The 13,696-nt window shown below is 43.7% G+C and overlaps 1 protein-coding gene across 21 annotated transcripts in view; it reads left to right on the top strand.

Annotated features, from left to right (window-relative positions):
* Positions 1 to 13,696, top strand: part of EPB41L3 (erythrocyte membrane protein band 4.1 like 3) — a 146,133-nt gene that overhangs the window by 97,677 nt on the left and 34,760 nt on the right. For all 21 annotated transcript variants that reach the window (XM_086740656.1, XM_086740646.1, XM_086740667.1 and 18 more), the window contains exons 4-7: positions 4,516 to 4,620; positions 7,057 to 7,099; positions 11,833 to 11,908; positions 13,194 to 13,412. In XM_086740656.1, coding sequence (XP_086596782.1) covers positions 4,516 to 4,620; positions 7,057 to 7,099; positions 11,833 to 11,908; positions 13,194 to 13,412 — 443 coding nt within the window. The remainder of the gene's footprint in view (positions 1 to 4,515; positions 4,621 to 7,056; positions 7,100 to 11,832; positions 11,909 to 13,193; positions 13,413 to 13,696) is intronic.

Genomic DNA, 13,696 nt, shown 5'->3' on the forward strand with positions numbered 1-13,696 from the left:
TAGCAACTTGAAGAAGACATTCCTGAGAGGTGATGTCTCCTGGCTTGGGGCAGGCAAGCCTACACTTGCAAAGAAGCAAAATTTGCCCCTTGGAGGTGGCAATTCTGGATCCTGATAAATTTTCCTGTGGCCCAGCTAGCTTCCAGTCTGGGAAGCACTGTCCAGCAGATAATATTTGAAATGTTCCTGATCTCTTCCTTATATCACACTAAATAGCAAAGAGGGTTCCTGGGGTCTTAGTAGTACCTACATGACGAGGAAGGTGATGTCACATCTTTGTATTATGTTGTTGGTTGCCCATTTCCTGTGTAATTTTCCTCATTGGAGTCTCTATGCTTGGAGATAATTCAAAACCCAAGCAGACATGATCCTGGGCACCCTTCCCTAGGGAGCCCTGCATGAGCAGAGGGTTTGGACTGGGCGATCTCCAAAGATGCCCACCAGCCTCAGCCAGTCTGTGATTCTGTGACTGTATTAATGCACAATGCGTATTTTGTGACTGACATGACAATGTATTTATAACAAAGGCTTGCATTTTTTCACTTTAATAATGTTCATTTATTGTAAGTACGTTACAGCTTATGAGCTTAAATCATAATAAAAGAAAACATTCTCATTATTTTCCTGCATTAAGAAATACCAGACATTGTACTCAAATGTTCACCAATAATAATTGACTTCATAATAATCTTGTTGTCCTGGCAGAGCTAGGATGGAAGTACTTAATTTTTTAGCTCCTCACTCTCAGTGATATGCCATGTGTTCTCTTGGTCTGATGGTCTTGTAAGAGGATGAAGAAACTTGATGTGGAGAGGTTTGAGCATCGGCTGTTTCTGGGGAAGCCAGTTAGGGGATGAGAGAGCCTTTTGTGACCTTCGCCCTCCCAAGGAGTGAGAAGCTGAGCTCCAAAACATGGGGAGAAGGTGGCGAGGAGAGAGGCCGCTTCTCCTCTGCCTTGTGTGTGGGAATTGCTGGCAGGCGCGGGCTTGCCAAGTTCACTGCTGCTGGCTCCTTTCACTGGGAGCTTGACCAGGAGACTGTTTATTCCCATTCCAGCTTTGAGAAAGAGCCCTGGCCTTTACAGAGCTGCAGGGAGCAGGCTGTGAAAAGTGTAAAGTTTTTCCTTGCAGACTTTTGTACTCATTTACACAGTTCAGTCTATGTTTTACATTCTTTCTGTTGTCTTGATTTCTCAAAGCTTAAGCAAAGTGCCTCTTTTTCCACATCTGCACATTTCATTTCATCCCATCCATGCTTGAAAAATAGCTAAGAGTATTTCTGGATGGGACTTTTGCCATATTTACCTTTCAGAAAAACTCTTCGTTTACATGGCTTGTATTTTATAGCATGAAGTCTCATGTTTTGGGGTTTTTTTTTAAGCCACATTTTTTGGACTACTGAGAATTGCTTTACATCTTTGGCATTAACTTGTGATCCATAGTAATCAACAGACTATCAGTCTTTCATCATCTTAGACTTGTCACCCCAAAATGGTGGGAAGCAAAGGTTTAGGATGGGTTGAGGAGCTGTATGAATTTGTAACGTGACCTTTCTCTCCTCCTCCTCCCATTCTCTCCCTGCCAAAGCAATGATGCCCACGCCTTGTCTGGCACGCTTATTTGGGCACACAGTAAAATAAAAGCAATTAACAAGAGCACAGGAGGTCTGTTTGGTTCCTTTAATGATATGTTCCTAACTAAACCTCTTAATTTCCCATGGATTAATGCAGTGGCCTCCCCTCACTGTGTTTTGGGCAGCATTGTTTTAAAAAGAGTGCGCGCGTGGTAATGCTGCGTGGGTATGAAGCAGCAGTGCTGCGTATCCGTAGGTACACAAGGATTTTGAGAGCATCACTGGTGGCTCCATTGCCAGGCAGCCCCCACTCCTCAAATGATGGGAGCCCTCCAAATCCTGCTCCTGCAGCTCAGCTCTGACCTGGGAAGGGGCATTCAGGGGCAACGGGGAGGCTGCAACGTGAAGCTCATCTGTCCGGACCCTGATGGATTTTTCTGTGGAGAGTGAGGAAAGTGGTCCTGGCCAGGCTTCTCCTCACCCATCACCACTTCACACCTGGTGTTCAGTGAAGAGGGGACCCTGACCGGGAAGGACTTTGAGTTACATGTCGTGTTTCTGACATCTTCTCACAGCACTGACAGGGTTTTCCCATATCCTGCTGCAGCAGGAATTTTGTGGGAAGTGACTGAGTGCAATTTGGGCATCTTCCTAGAGGAGGAGGATACATTTTGTCATGGACGAAAAATGAGCCATGCAAATTATTCCAGGCTTCCCATACTTATTCTCCCTTGCCCACAGTGTGTAGCCAAACAGGAAATCCTGAGCATTGTTTTTTTTTCTGGTTGGTTGGTTTTTATTACAGCACAGCCCTGCACAACTGTTTCCTGTGGTTCCCTGCTAAAACACCATACCTTGCAGCTGCTAGCTGCTATTTCTTAAAGCTGACATCTGTGTAGCTGCACAGATCAGCTGCATAAAACAGCTCCTATGTTGGCCTTGTGTGGCTCTTAATTTTAAGAGGACCCTGAAGTGTCACAATTCAAATACACGTAAATGGTGCAGTGGTGCAGGCATAGTGCCTCTCAAAGCAGGTATCCTCTAGAGCTAACTTGCTTATTTCAGTATAACAACTTGGTTTGTTACCAAGTCGAAAAGCAAGAAATTTGGTAATTCCTGTTTATAACTTGAATTTTGGCTTGAAGGCTGTGACTTTGTTCCTCTCTGCACAGCAGTAGTGAGATCTTTATCCACCTGATCGTCTCCATGAAGCATCAAGTGTAAAACCACCAACCTCTTATTATCTACTTCCAAGTTTGGGGTGTGCAGAATTAACTAAACATTTGTTTGAAATTATAAAGGGCCTGGGATATGTTTATGCTTCCCACTGCGGGGTGGAAAGCGTGTGACAAGCAGCAGAGGGCCCTAGACCTGTTTGCTCAAATGATGCTGGAAGATGCAGTCAGTGAAGGTACAGCATCACACATGCAGTGCGCTTCTGTGCCTGGTTTTTTTCTCAGCTGGGGAATGCTTGTTAGACTGTATCAGCCATACTCTTCAGTTACCCCATGGATAAAAATGTAGAGGATATTTGCCTACTTCCTTTCTAATATACCACCAAAGCCCCAGTAAAAATACTGAATTTAAAATAAATTAGGTTACACTGCACAACTCCATCATCTCTCATAATGTTTTTGCAGAGTGTTAGGCAGCAACCCTCAGTTCTTTTTTTTTTTTTTTTTTTTTTTTTCTTTTGGCTTGCTTACCACTTCTAAAATAGTTCGAGGCCAGCGTTGGGCTCCATGGGTTTGTTGGCATAGCTATGTCAGCTTGGATTGTGAAATATCCGTGTCCCCCGGCCAAGGCTGCTGGGCTGGCAGCGCAGTTGGGGCACAGCTCTGTCGGCGAGGCGCGTAAATTCGGAGGCAACGTTCTCTTCTCTTTTGTTTCTGTTCTTTCCTCTGCTGTGCTGCATTTGAAGCAAGTAGCGTATTTCCAGTCTGCTTCAAGTCATGTGTATGCTACAGATAAAGCAAATGTGGCGCTGGCATCAACTAAAATATTTATGTACGCATGTGTTTGATGTCAAGTGGGGAGATTTTTTCCTTTAGCTGAGTTCCACTTAGGGAAGCAGGCGGTGATGAAACAGTGGCCCAAATAGTTTTGAATTGTTTCTCTTAATTAATGCATATCAAAGTTGGCACATGTAGCTTATAAAGAGGACATTTCTATCTGCATTTGTTTTTCTGGAGATTTTTTCCTCAATGTCAAGTAACACTGAGAAGGAGGATGACCTGAATTTTTACCATCCAATACAAGAGATACTACAAAGCTTCTGCTAAGGGCTCTGGCTGTTGACAGTGGTAGAGCTTCTCATCTAACTTGTTAGCAGCGAAGAAGGTTAGTGGGACACTGGAAAACTGCTTTCTCACCCAGCTGTGTTCCCAGTGAGATACTGGGCTCTTTCAGTGACTTCAGTAGATGACATATCCTATTTCCCCATATATTAGACAAAAAAGGATCCTGGAATCAGTGCACATTGTTACCAAAACAAGAAATATCTCCATGTTCAGCTTTCCCTCCAGTGAATTGCCGCCTCGGTCACGGCTCTGATAATTCATGACCAGGAATATTGTGTAGCAGTGTTGCTACTCTTGCACACAAAGAATGCTCCGGTTTGCTGAGATACGGCCTCGACATTAATTTGGAGTTGCAATTTCTGAAAGATAGAAGATATCTTCTAATTGAAACTTGAAACATGACATGTACTGACTTATTTTTAACTCTACAAGACAACATGAACTTTCATGGAAAGCAGATCTGCCTCCTTCAGTAGATTCTTATGAAGCTCCAGATTAATAGGTTTGAAAGATGGATGAGTTTAAATAAATAATTGGGAGGGTTTTTTTTTTTTAAGAATTAAAAGAAAAAAAAGTTATTTTAATGCTTATATTACTTTATTTTGCAAACGTGGTATTTTTTTTTTCTGTTCATTTCCCACAGAAACGTTCCAGAGGTCAAGTGCTATTTGACAAAGTGTGCGAGCATCTGAACCTTTTGGAAAAAGACTACTTTGGGCTGACATACAGAGACACAGAAAACCAAAAGGTAAGCCACAAAGCTCTGGCTGGCCTTTGGCATGTGGAGATCAGAGCTCCGCGAGACACCTCCCAGATGGTTACAAACAGCTCAGAAGTTGTAATCTTCCTTGCCAAGTTCCATAGACATAGCTTGAGCTGTTGTTTTTTGTAACTCTGTGCCTCTGGAGAGCATCTCCTGTGTTTCCCTGGCTTCCCTCTGTGTTGGCTATTTATGACATGAAATAAGTTAATCGTATAGCTGGTTCTCTTTCTAGTGTGATTTATTTCCTTACTGCTATAGGTGGAGGTCAGATTTATATTCATAGACGTACTACTAAACATATAACACTAAAGTATAGCTTAATAATACTATAGTTGGGATGCAGATAGGCGGGAGCTGATTGACTGCTCCTCCTAACTGCTAAGATAAAGTAAGGCTTTAAGTCTTGACTTGCTTCATCTGAGTGTTACTGTTGATTTGGCTAAAGATATATGTCTTCAGAAGTAGTTGGTGGCAATAGTGAATCACATTCTGCTTGTTAGCATCTCAACTTCAGTATTAAGTAAGCTGTGCTTTAGCAACGTCCAAGATGATCTAATGTGCAGGTGTTTATATATATATATATATATGTATATATATATAGTTTTGGACCTGTTATGATGAAAGAGAGAGTACCGAAGGATAATTTAAAATATGCTGTGTGGTTTTGGCATATTAAGATAAATATTTTGAAAGAAGCCAGTAACAAAACTTTTTAGCAATATGTGCCATAGCCCAGCAGAGCTGTCCAGGTGAAGGTGTTTTGTGCTTTGCATGGCTTGAAAGGTCTTTCTTGATGAAGCTTGAGTTATTACTGCTTCTTCAGCTGTTTATGTCTTGTGAGAACAACAATTTTATCTTCTAGACTTCGCATTGTTTCAGTTATGTATGATACAAAACAAGTCAGTTTTTCTCTCTTTTCCCCTTTCTTTACAGACTTCTAAATACAAGGATTTTGTTTCTGATTCAGAAAATCACTTAAGCAGACACTTGGTCCATGCTAGTGCATGATATAAAGAGATAACACTTTAGCATATGCTTAGTTTTGAGTTGTGGTAAAAGTTAGGCAGATGTTTAAGTGCATTTCCAGGTAGGTGTACTGGAAAGGGGAGAAACATTCATTATTAACAGGTGATTTAGAAGCACTAAACGTTTCTAGATCACTAATTACTTTACAGAGCTAACCAGCTAAAAGAATACTGCCTGCCATCACATTTATTGATCAATAACATGCATATTTTTCATATCAAGGTACTTAGCAGTTCACCTTCATCCTCTGCCAGATAAATTCCAGCCAGGCAAGATACATGCCCACATCACATGTCACCTTTGAAAGCAGAAATCCTGATGCGTCCTTAATTTCTTGGTGCATAGTGTGCTTTCGTGCTCAGCATTAGCTGGAGCTCTTCAGGCTCATGTTTTGCAACACAGACCAGGTTTGGACAGCTGCACACTGGTTGTTTTTGTTGCGGGATAATTGTTGTGTTGCTGCTTGTTTGGTATTTCTTTAGTATTTTTTTTTCTCTGATACATGTGTTTATCTTTCTTTGGAGAAAGTGGAACTTTCCTAGGGGAAGCAAACTTTTTGTTCTGGGCTGTGTGACACATTTGAAATATTAATTTGATTCTGTTAGAGGACAGGGCAGAAGCGCGGAGCCTTTACCTCCCAGTGCCCAGGAGGCAGAAAGGCAGGTACAGAGCAGGCAGCTTGATTAATTTTAAGTTCTGCTGCAGCAGCAGCACTAAGAGACCCCAAACTGCTCTGCACTCCTCCAGGGGAATTTTGTCTGCTCCTTGGCATCCATAGGGTAGTAACACATCACCATGATGATTCTCCGCCGCCTCAGTGGGGGTTTTGTCTTGCGTAGTCACCAGGCTCTGTGCACTGTGGATGGGGGCAGCCCTGGTGCTGTGGTTCTGCCTCTGGTTTCCCCCCATGCTCCCTCTGCCTCCAGTGAACCTCTCGTGCCCGTACTGGGTTGCAAAAGGGGCTGTACCCTATGCCACACTTACTTATTCTTTTCAACCCTTCTAGGATTAGAACAAAAAAAAGCAACCAAGCAACCAAACAAACAAAAAAAAAAAAAACAAAACCCACCTTCTTAACAAGTTTGTAGAAATTTAATTTTCCCAACAGATACTCTGCGAAAAAGTTTCTGTGGATTTATTTTACTAATTTCTTCTTTTTTTTTTTTTAATTTCCAACCACTCAGCCCCTCAATGTCTGAGAAGGTTAATAGAAATCCTACTTCTACACAGGGACACATCTTGAAAGGTAGTGTTACCCCTGCCTACTGCTGCTCCAAGGAGAAAGGGGTGGCAGACCTTCATGTGTTCTAGCTTTGACCCATAGCGCTACTGTAAAAATAATGTTTATTGTCTTTTCTAATTTAAATTGAAAAAAATGAAACATTTTCTTTGCAGAATTGGTTGGACCCTGCCAAGGAAATCAAGAAGCAGATCCGAAGTAAGTTTGTTATCGTTTGTGTCGTAGTTCAGCCCTGATCAGGACCAGACTACGCAGTCTCTCTCTCACTCCCCCCACCCTCCGAGAGAACAGGGAGAGAAAATATAAGGAAAAACGGCTCAAGGTTTGAGATAAGGACAGGGAGAAATCCTTAAAGTTACCGTCACGGGCAAAACAGACTCGACTTGGAGAAAACTATGCATTTATTACTACAAACAGCAGGATAATGAGACAGAGAACAAGATAACCTCCCTCCACCCCTCCCTCTTCCCAAGCTTAACATTATCTCTACTACCTTCCCCTCCTGAGCGGCACAGCGGGGAAGAGGGAATGGGGGTTGCAGTCAGTTCATCATACGTTGTTTTACGCTGCTGCTTCATGGTCGGGGGAAGAACTCCTCACATTCCTCCCCTGCTCCATTGTGGGGTCCCTCCCACGGGCCACAGTCCTTCGTGGAACTGCTCCGGCGTGGGCCATCTCTTCCACGAGGTGCAGCCCCTTCAGAACAGCTGTCCCAGCAGGCCCTCCACGGGCCACAGCCGCCTTTAGGCATCCACCTCCCCCGGTACGGGGTCCTTCATGGGCTCCAAGTGGATCTCTGCTCCTCCGTGGACCTCCATTGGCTGCAGGGGGAAAACCTGCTCCACCATGGTCGTCACCACAGGCTGCAGGGGAATCTTGGCCAGGAGCCGCATTACTCCTCCCCCTCCTTCTGAACTGACCTTGGCATCTGCAGCCGTTCCTCACAACAGGCTGGCAGACGCCTCTCAGGATCTTTTTTTACATCTTATTCACTTCTCATCTTCTTTCCACTTCTTGCAGCTGGGCTGGACCGAGTCGGGCCCAGTCGGCTGCCTGGCGAGAGGCCAGAGGGTGAGGCCTGCAAGGCCCATGAGGCCTGCGCCTCCCCCTCTGCACCTCTGCCCCTGCTCAGCTTCTTCACATCTTCTCTTCTCTCTCTTTTTTCTTCTGTTTTCCCATTCTTAAATACGTTATCGCAGAGGCGTTATCACGGGACATTCTGCTACCAATCGGCTCGGCCTTGGCCAGCAGTGGGTCTGCCCTAGGCCCGGCCGAGTCCACTGAACAAAGGGGAGTGACTTCTAGCAGTTTCCTACAGAAGCTACCACCTTAGGCCCCCCGTCACTAACAAAACCACGACAGTTTGTGTGTGTTTATTTCAGGGAGTCTGCAAAATTTTCATTCTAGTGTATGTGGACCCCAAAATCTACACAAAAAAGTGTCTCCCTCCAAACTGCTATCTGTGTTTGCAAAGACATCGGATCCCTGTGGTGCCAAGCGGGAAGGTGAGAGGCAGAGGGGGCTCCCCGGCTTGCAAGCGGCATGTTGTGGGTACCACGTGCCCATCACTGCTCAGCCCCTCTGATCTTCTGGGCTTGTTCCGAAACCACTGGGAGAACTCGCCCCTCTTGGCCCCAAGGGGCCGTCCCACCAGGGTGCGCCTGGCACCAGGGGCTTGGCAGCCCCCTCTCCCCAGGCCCACACCTTGGCCCCACTTCCCACAGGGTGAGGGGACAGGCAGGACAGGGCCACGGACCCTTTCTCACCACCTTCCCTCAGGAGAGCATGCTCCCCCGGTGCAACAAAGCCTATTTCACAGTCGTCTTCTGCGTCCCATCCTGAGTCTCTGGCACAGGAATTACCCACATATTTTAGGTATTTTACCCCGTAACGAGTGCAGGCGGCTACAGAGGCTCATAACACGTGAACTTGCATTGTTGAAAACAACTTGACATTTGCAGAGATGCAAAAACCTGAAGTTTGACATTAAGTGACGTAACCTTAGGGGCTAGGCCGCGTACATGAATTATTTCTTTGCGTTACTGATATTTATATCATATCCAGGGACGCTGCTCGTGCCCTATACTGAAATACTTCACTGATGCGAAGATAGTGCCCTATCTAAAATACCTTTCCTTCCTGCATTTCAAAAGCTTGAACTTTGCTCCTAAAATGACTGTTCAATTCACAGAGAACCAGTCAATTTTCTGCTTCACATGAATATTTTAAAAAGCTCGGTTGTTAAATTTGGCCGTGTGCTACATTAGAAATTCAAAAACCTCTTGAAGGAAAACCTTGTCAAGGTCTCTAGGCTCAAAGTTTGACCTGCCTTCTTTTTCCCCTTCACTTTTTAAAATTTATTAAATGTTTGTGTGTGAGACTTCCTGGCAGGAAAACCTGATTAGTATTTTTCTTTACATGTTTTGTAAATGATCTCTTCTAGCACTTGTACTTTCACAAGCAAATATATCTGATAGTTCACATTTGTTGGGTCAGGCCTGGCAAATCAATCACTTCCCTCTCCACATTCACGGGGTTAATTTGCACTGGCTAGAAAACTTCCCCACTTACTGTAAGCAACCACACCTTTCCATCAGTGTTGTTTTCATTAAAAGTTAGTGATCTGCAATAAAAAGTAATGAAAATCTGACTTTTTTTTACTTGAGAAGATGGATCTGGAGAGGAAGATGCTGCGGTCCTCAGGGAATCAGGTTACACTGATGGTCAATGCAAGCACAGTGGCTCAGCTCCACACTGCTAATTCGAAATGCATTTAATATGTGCCCAAGCCATGAGATAGACAATGAAAGATTGTGACAGCGCGAGATTAACCAGGGCAGAAGAGTCTCGTCCTGGACTTGACACGAGGGACAGTTGTATTTGCAGAAGGTGACAGCGATAATTTGCTTGCTCTGTACAATTCACCCTAGAAATTGGGAACAGGACAACGGTGGAAAAGTAGAGCTGTTACCCATGGCTCTTTGCAAAACACATATACATAATCCTGCTAAATGCTAGTTGAGTTGTATGACACTCAGATACCCGTGATTCCGTGGCAGACCACAGTGGTTGAGAAATGAGGCTGTTGCTGTGTGTGCGGCTCCTGGTTCACACCCCATTAGTTATAACCCACTAACTTGCACAGCATTAGGCTTTCTTTGAACCCCTGTAATAGAGGGCTGGAGGCCTCTTACTCTGGTATCTTAACTGGCGATGCTGTATGATAGGCTTATATCATAGGTTCAGTTTATTTTGTGTGTGTCAGAGGAATAGCTTTTCAGACTGTGGTCCCTTCCTTCCGTCGTGGGGCCAAGGTGTCACCCACAGGCTCCGCTCCCACCTCGACTCTGGCCCAGTCCCCAGTGGGACCATGCCCCATCCTTGCTGCCAGCCAAATCTTCCTTCCACCAGCTTTTATGGCCCAAGAGAGTGGAAAAATTCTTAGAATCGAGGAGTCCAGAAGTCTCACCAAGAGCTGAAGGCCTGATAGTAAATGTCAAAGTCTTCTCGTACATCGAGCCTGTTTTCTCAAGCACATGGATGAGCAAAGTGGATGGGGCTTTGCATGTGATGAAATTTCCTTGTCTTTAAATAAATACTCCCAAACAACAAATTCGGACAACCATACAATGTTTCCAGGCAAGTGAACATTCACTCTGTCTAGCGTATAAGCTATCTTTGTTTCCAGGCAAGTGAACATTCACTCTGTCTAGCGTATAAACTATCTTTCCAGAGAATGTACTAGATACACCTTCAAACCCCATGTTCTTTAGGAGGCACATAGGCAGAAGGTGCCCTTGCGTTGAAGATCATGGGAAAGCAGTACCCCGTGGGGTTTGTAAGGGAGAGTTCTGTTTTTCACAGTGTTCATGAGCACTTTGTCATTACACAGCCAGTATGGACTTTTCAAGAGAGATTTATTTATTTCTAGTTAGATTTGTAGTTTGACATCAGTGCGTTTCAGAAAACAGTGGTTTCTTGACTATAGAAATACTATAATTGATGTGGTAGAAGTACCTATAAGAAGTATATCCCACAACAGAGGGCTCAATGAAAAGTCCTGTTCCTGGAAAACCACCATGTTGCTTGTTGGCACAGTGTGGTTTGGGGTTTTGTTAGTGCTTTTTATTTGCGTTCGAGACATGCACTAGTATAGCCTGTCCCTTTTTTTTCAGAATAGCTTTTATATTTGCATACTATGTTAAACTCTTTCTCTTTTTTTTTTTAGTCTTGATATTCTTTCTTTACAAGATATAAAGCTAATCTTCAAGAAAATACTTCACAAACTCTGGTGACCCAAACCAGTATCCATTCCAGGGGTCACCTAAACTTACTGAAATTACTAAATAAGAATTCCCCAGTGTTATGTACTCTTTTTCAGCCATGCTCTCTGTGTTTGTCCTTGCAGTTTTGTCTGCACAGTAATTTATGTCTGCTGGAGACAGGAGCTATGTGCTGAGGCAGCACTCTGAGAGGATACTGAGAGCTGATTTGGGCAGCCAGACCTCAGCACATCACCCCATCCAGAGCCCGTTCGTACTCTGGCTTGCAGTGTTTCCAGCACCTCTGCGTTTTGGGTTATAGGTTTTTAAAACTTGTATAGGCTGTGTTTTCAGGTGGTTCATTCCAGTAAACGTTGTTTTCAGACTGAGGGGATTTTTAGTGTTAGTAATAAATTGCTGCTCCCTTAGGGTCCTTGCTTTAGTGGAAGTCTTGCTAAGTAAGAAAAGAGCCATAAAATCTGATCTAATACTGTAATTGTGAGAGGGAAAAGTACTATCCTCAGAAGAATGTATGGGGAAAAAGATACTCTGTCCTGTTCTTACGAATCGCTTGGCTGGGGTATTCTTAAGACTGCTGGTAATCAAACAGCATGAGCATCTCTGTTTGCACTTGCAGTGTATTTTCAGCTAACTTGTGTTCTTTTCCAGGTGGTGCTTGGCAGTTTGCGTTTAATGTGAAATTCTACCCTCCAGACCCTGCCCAGCTATCTGAAGATATTACCAGGTGTTTAAAACATTAAGTACCTTTCTAGAAAGGGCTTAAAAGCTGTTCGTAGTAGTGCCTGCACTCTAATTATCCAAGAAAATAATGTTTTGTATTCCCAGTGGCTTCCCTTCTTTTATGAGCTTATGGAAAATATGCAATGCTTTAGCAGAACAGTGTCTATTCTCTGAGCTAAGAAGACTTTCTTTTCTATAATTTAACCTCAAAACCAAGGTTTTCCAATATACATATTCCTGAGAGTTTATTTAATTTTCACAAATATGCCTGATGCCCAGTTTTGCCAGTGGTAAGAAGTTAGTATCATCAGTAAAATCGTAACTATGAAAGGAGAGAAGTGTGATGAGAATAAGCACGTGTGCAAATTTTATATGTCATTTGACAAGGTAAGCGGTTGATGTGCATGGTACAGGGAATGAATAGCTGCTCGCTGCTATCCACGTCAGTCAGCTCTGCAATCTGCACCTCTGCCCTCTGGTTCTGTGCACAGATTGCAAGCACAACTGAAAAAAAGAAACCCTCACCTGCTTTCCTTCTTGATATAAGGCAGGAAAACCTTGGACTACTTGTTGCTTTTAAGGTAGCAGGAAGCCTTTGGCTTAGATCAGACTTCTCTGCAGTAGGCTTTGTGCAGAAAGACAGTGTGCCAAGAGTTCACGCTTCAACAGAGGTCTTCCAGAAGAAAGGATTGTTTTTTTCCTCTTGTCAGCCTCAAATCTCCCCTGGGAACTCCATGCCTTCACCACCAAGCCAACACTCTTCAATTTTTTTGTTTGTTTGTTTCTTTCTGTCTGATGATCCCTTGTACTGCTTATCACCGTGGTTTTAACGGCATTTACTGTTTAAGTGTATTTTTGAGGAAGCTCAATGATTTGCTAAAGAGTTAACATTTTTTTGAATGACTTGGAGTTCAGCTACCCTTTAATGAACAATATCTGTGATTTTAAATTGTTTTTTCTTCTTAAAGGAAGAACTATCAGATAGATAGATATCTTAGTGATTTTTAATAGAAATCTGATATGTTTAATGGGTAATTCTCCATCTAGGTCACTAAACAAAGTAATAACCTATTTTATTAAGAAATGTCCATGCTGCTTTATAAAGATAATTTAGGCATTGCTACCTGTAAGTTAGGCAAGGGGGTTTTTTCAAAATTATTATTATTATTAATGCCTGAAAAACTTTGCGCTTGGGAGTTGCCTGCAAATTAGTAGAAGAGCCAAGGCATGTTGCCAGTCCTTGAGCAGTGGAGGAGCGCATCGTGAGCCGTCTTGGTGCTCCTTTGCAGGTACTACCTCTGCTTACAGCTGAGAGATGATATCGTGTCAGGTCGGCTGCCCTGCTCGTTCGTCACCCTGGCCCTGCTGGGCTCCTACACGGTGCAGTCAGAGCTCGGCGACTACGACCCCGACGAGTACGGCAGCGACTACATCAGCGAATTTCGCTTTGCGCCGAATCACACGAAAGAGCTGGAGGATAAAGTGATCGAGCTGCACAAGAGCCACAGGTGGGAAAAGGGCATCAATGTGGGCTGTAGCCTGGTGCATCAGGAAATGTGAAAGCCTGATGCAGTATATTTAATAAGAATATTTTTTGGATGATGCTCCTCTCTGTGTCGTTGGTTAGAGAAGACTTTTGCAGCATGAAAGACAACAGAGTCTGCACCAGAGCTTTGTCTTTGGTGGGTACCCAGCTACCTAAGGGGTGCAGCTGTAGTTCTGACAGGCTGAAAATGTTTTCCAGCTGCTGGATTAACATTGATGTTCCTTAACACTGGTGCTAGAATTGGTT

The sequence above is a fragment of the Chlamydotis macqueenii genome, chromosome 2 (assembly GCF_036417535.1).
Source record: "Chlamydotis macqueenii isolate bChlMac1 chromosome 2, bChlMac1.mat, whole genome shotgun sequence".
NCBI classification, from domain to species: domain Eukaryota; kingdom Metazoa; phylum Chordata; class Aves; order Otidiformes; family Otididae; genus Chlamydotis; species Chlamydotis macqueenii.